This window comes from Neomonachus schauinslandi, chromosome 3 (genome assembly GCF_002201575.2).
Source record: "Neomonachus schauinslandi chromosome 3, ASM220157v2, whole genome shotgun sequence".
Taxonomy (NCBI): domain Eukaryota; kingdom Metazoa; phylum Chordata; class Mammalia; order Carnivora; family Phocidae; genus Neomonachus; species Neomonachus schauinslandi.
The window spans coordinates 166,420,684-166,424,678 of record NC_058405.1 but is presented as its reverse complement, the minus strand read 5'-3'; the positions used below and the strand labels follow the sequence as shown (position 1 = coordinate 166,424,678).

Here is a 3,995-nt window from a genome sequence, read left to right as displayed (position 1 = left end):
TATTTATTTATTTGACAGAGAAAGACACAGCGAGAGAGGGAACACAAGCAGGGGGAGTGGGAGAGGGAGAAGCAGACTCCCCGCCGAGGAGGGAGCCCGATGCGGGACTCGATCCCGGGACTCCAGGATCATGACCTGAGCCGAAGGCAGTCGCTTAACCAACTGAGCCACCCAGGCGCCCAAAGGACAGAATTTTTAAAGACCATATTTGAGATCTAAGAACACTTCTTTTTATTGGGAATGATTTTTGTTTGTGAAACAGTTATGTATAAACCATCAATAATAAAATGTATTATTTTATTAAGCCAAAGTTTGGAGATAAATCTAATTGCACATTAGCTTATCACTGGAACATCCTCTGTAGGTATGAGGAGACAATATTGTACATTTTTCCTTTCCCACAGCTTTCCACATTGTATGGACTTAATACATGGCCTGTTATTTCTGGAGGGAGGTTAATTTAAAATCACACCCTAGTTTGGATTGCACACCTTACTCTGCTAATCCACAGCTGACTGTTTACAACTTTTGTCACTATGAACATACACATAGAACTTCCGGAGTCAGATTCTCAAAGGTAACATAAGACTCATGTGAAATACGATGAATTGAATTCAAAATTAACTCTGGATGGTCCTGAACCCATAAATTAAAAGAAATGTCTGCTAATCCCTTTTTAATCTAAATTATTTTCTCAAAGAAGCAGGTGAAGACACACTGACCTGGCAAAGAGATTTTTCTGATGCTCTTAAATACTTAAGACAACTGAAAAGAAATAGTGAGTGATGTTGGCTCTTCACTGCTTGACCAAGCACACACAGTGACTTTTTTCTTTTGTGTATTATAAGCCTCTATCATATTCTGTAAGATTCAACTGATAAGACTTTTCAATAGATTTCACCATTAATTTGAAAAGGACTTTCTTTTTCCTTTTGCACTCATGCATGCACTCATTCATTCATTCATTCATCAACATACATTAATTGAGCACTTGAAGTGTAATGTCAGGTGTTGCAGGATAGGATGATGAGAAAAACCCTGGCCTATCGCATTATCTCTTGCCTTCCGCACAACCGTCTTGCTTCAGCATGTCCTCATCTCCTCATGGCTCAATTTCTTCAAAACCTTCTAGTTGGTTCTCCTGACACCCAAGTCCCACCCTGTTCAAGTTGTATTCTACACTCAGCTGTAGAAAAAGATGCCTTGATCAAGAGTGCCCTGTTGTCCATATTGACACTACCACCACCACCAATAACAATAATGGTAATTAATAGATGCTATTCTTTGATCTGTTGACTTTGTACACTTTACCATCTCATTTAATCTTCATTGTGACCATGAAGGGCAAAAACAACATTTTTATTTCAATCGTATCCACAGTTTCTTACTAATGGGACGTATGGGCCTGCTGAGCACTGCATAGCTTCTCAGATGCTTGAATTAGATTGCACACTCAGTCTCTTCTCCTGCTCCATGTAAGTCTTAAAAAGGAATGTGATGTGATCGAATGTTGAAACTGAACTATCTTGAGGTCAGGCGGTGTTTAACAGATGCTGAGTATCATTGTGTTTCCCTTCGAGCAATTAAAGTACTCTGCCACCCCCGTGTGAGTCTGCTGTGACTTCTCAAGATGCTTCTGTGCACAATTCGGGAAATTTGGTCCTATGTAGGAACGATCCCTCTTCAACGTTGCCTTTCTATACTGCTCATCTGGCTCAGAACACATTGTGTTTCACATTTGAATTGTGTGCACAGGTCTCGTGTCTGCTCCTGGATCATCTGCTCTGTGAAGCTCAGACCAGCCCTGGCACAGAAGTTGACACACCTTGCATATAGAAAACGTTCAACAAGGGCGCCTGGGTGGCTCAGTCGTTACGCGTCTGCCTTCAGCTCAGGTCATGATCCCAGGGTCCTGGGATTGAGCCCCGCGTCGGGCTCCCTGCTCAGCAGGAAGCCTGCTTCTCCCTCTCCCACTCCCCCTGCTTGTGTTCCCTCTCTCACTGTCTCTCTCTCTCTCTGTCAAATAAATAAATAAAATCTAAAAAAAAAGAAAAGAAAAGAAAACGTTCAACAGTAGTCTATCGAATGAGGGGATTAAAAAAATTACCCTATGTCCTTATGTAATTTCTCCCCAGTTATTTGAGATGCTTTTAATCTTACCCCATTGAATTTAAATATATTTTTTGAACAAAGTGTACAGTTGAGAAATGTTGCTGACTAACTGATGGAGTGCAGAAAAACCAGTGTTTGACTAGGCAAGGGATGACTCTGACGGGGGCATAACCTTTCTGAATGCTTGTAGTTTACCTACTCTTTTTGGAGCAGCATGTTTGCGAGTTACTGTGTTCAAACACATTACATTCTGAGTACAGAAAAAGGAAAATAATGGTGAAGAATACAGTGCAGGTGAGTGTTTCTCGATGCTGTTAATGCTATATGATGACTATGCCATCAATGATGATATTATCAATGACAGAAGAAAGAGGACTGCTGGTAGAAATTATACTTTGATAGTAAGTATTTAAGAGTAAATCAAATTACGTTCTCCTTTAAGCATCTGTAATATTAGTTCTTACAAAGCTCTCTGAGGAAGTATGGAATGGTTCCCATATATGTGTGTGTGTTTCCTTTCCTTCTCTTTCTTTAAGATTTTATTTTTTTTAAGTAATCTCTACACCCAACATGGGGCTTGAACTCACAACCCCGAGATCAAGAGTCCATATGCTCCACCAGCTCAGCCAGCCAGGGGCCCCAATCTCTCCTTTTTTTTTTTTTTTTTTTTTTAAGGCTTGGAGATAGACTCCAAACTGCTTTCTGCCCCCAAAAGTAAATATGCTTCTATTCAGTCAATCAGATTTAGGTCCAGTATCATTCAAGACAATCAGGAAGTAACTATTTGTGAAATCTTCTTTCACTGAGTTAAAATGCTGACAGTTACTAGCAACACACACACACTGAGCCATTTGTTTATTAAAATTAAAGTGGTATAAACTAAATAGGGAGATGAGATGAAGAATACAACTAATTTGGGGGAACATTGGGCTAGTTCCCAAGATTTTTCTCTCCTTTTGGTGTCTATTTCCCCTGACAGACTGGAATTTCTGCCCCAGCACTAGTGAAAGAGGATCATCGCAGTAAATTAATTCACTTTCAGATGAAACAGACTTCAAAGCACAAAGCCAGCCCTGGGACAGAGGAGCCCTTAGTTACCTGCTGTTTCTCTGTCAGCTGAGGTCAGCTCTCCGTTGATTCCATTCTCTTTGGTATCTGAATAGGTGCTCTGTGACCCATGTTCTCCAAAGGCGCCCTCTTCATCCTCCCTGTATGGGAATCCATTGGCGCTTCTGACAAGTCCTTCCCCTGCCCCGCCTTGATCCTTAATCTCAGGTGGATGTGGGTGTGCAGATGCCTCTGTTAGTTGAGCTGAGGTCCAGTGAGGCGCCTTTCCTTCATCTTTCCGATCATCTGCCATTCTTCCACGCCCTGTGACCTCTTCTGGGATTGGAATCAGAAAAATGGTAGCCATCAATTTGGGAAAATCTGATATAAGACAGGGAAAACTTATAGCAAATGGTTAGCTATGGCCAAAAAAAATGCATAATAATCCACTGTAAATATCAAGCAAATAATTGTTGTTAATACTTTGGTTTTTAACAGATCTTTTCTGGCCTATCCCTTTAATATATGACCATCATCAATTTATATATATATATATATATATATATATATATATATATATACACATATTTATGTATATGTGTGTATATATATATATTTTTTAAACTAGTGTTTGACATTTAAGGAGATATCTAACTTTCATTGACATATGATATTGACTGTACAGTAGAGTCAAAGAATCCTTCAGGACAGGGGAAACCACAGTATGAGGAAATTGGGTAGAAGAAGGTAAGAAAAGAAATGGCTAAGGGGAAATGATGAATTAGGGAAGGTTACTCCAAGTACTCTTTTAAAAACACTACTCTCCCCAAACCCTA

General features: G+C 39.9%; 1 protein-coding gene across 23 annotated transcripts in view; it reads right to left on the bottom strand.

The window, feature by feature from the left end:
• Positions 1-3,571, bottom strand: part of MAP2 (microtubule associated protein 2) — a 75,439-nt gene extending 71,868 nt beyond the window's left edge. For all 23 annotated transcript variants that reach the window (XM_044913711.1, XM_044913712.1, XM_044913713.1 and 20 more), the window contains exon 1: positions 3,211-3,571. In XM_044913711.1, the coding sequence (XP_044769646.1) occupies positions 3,211-3,526 (316 nt within the window). In that variant the 5' untranslated portion in view covers positions 3,527-3,571. The remainder of the gene's footprint in view (positions 1-3,210) is intronic.
• Positions 3,572-3,995: the final 424 nt, after the last annotated feature.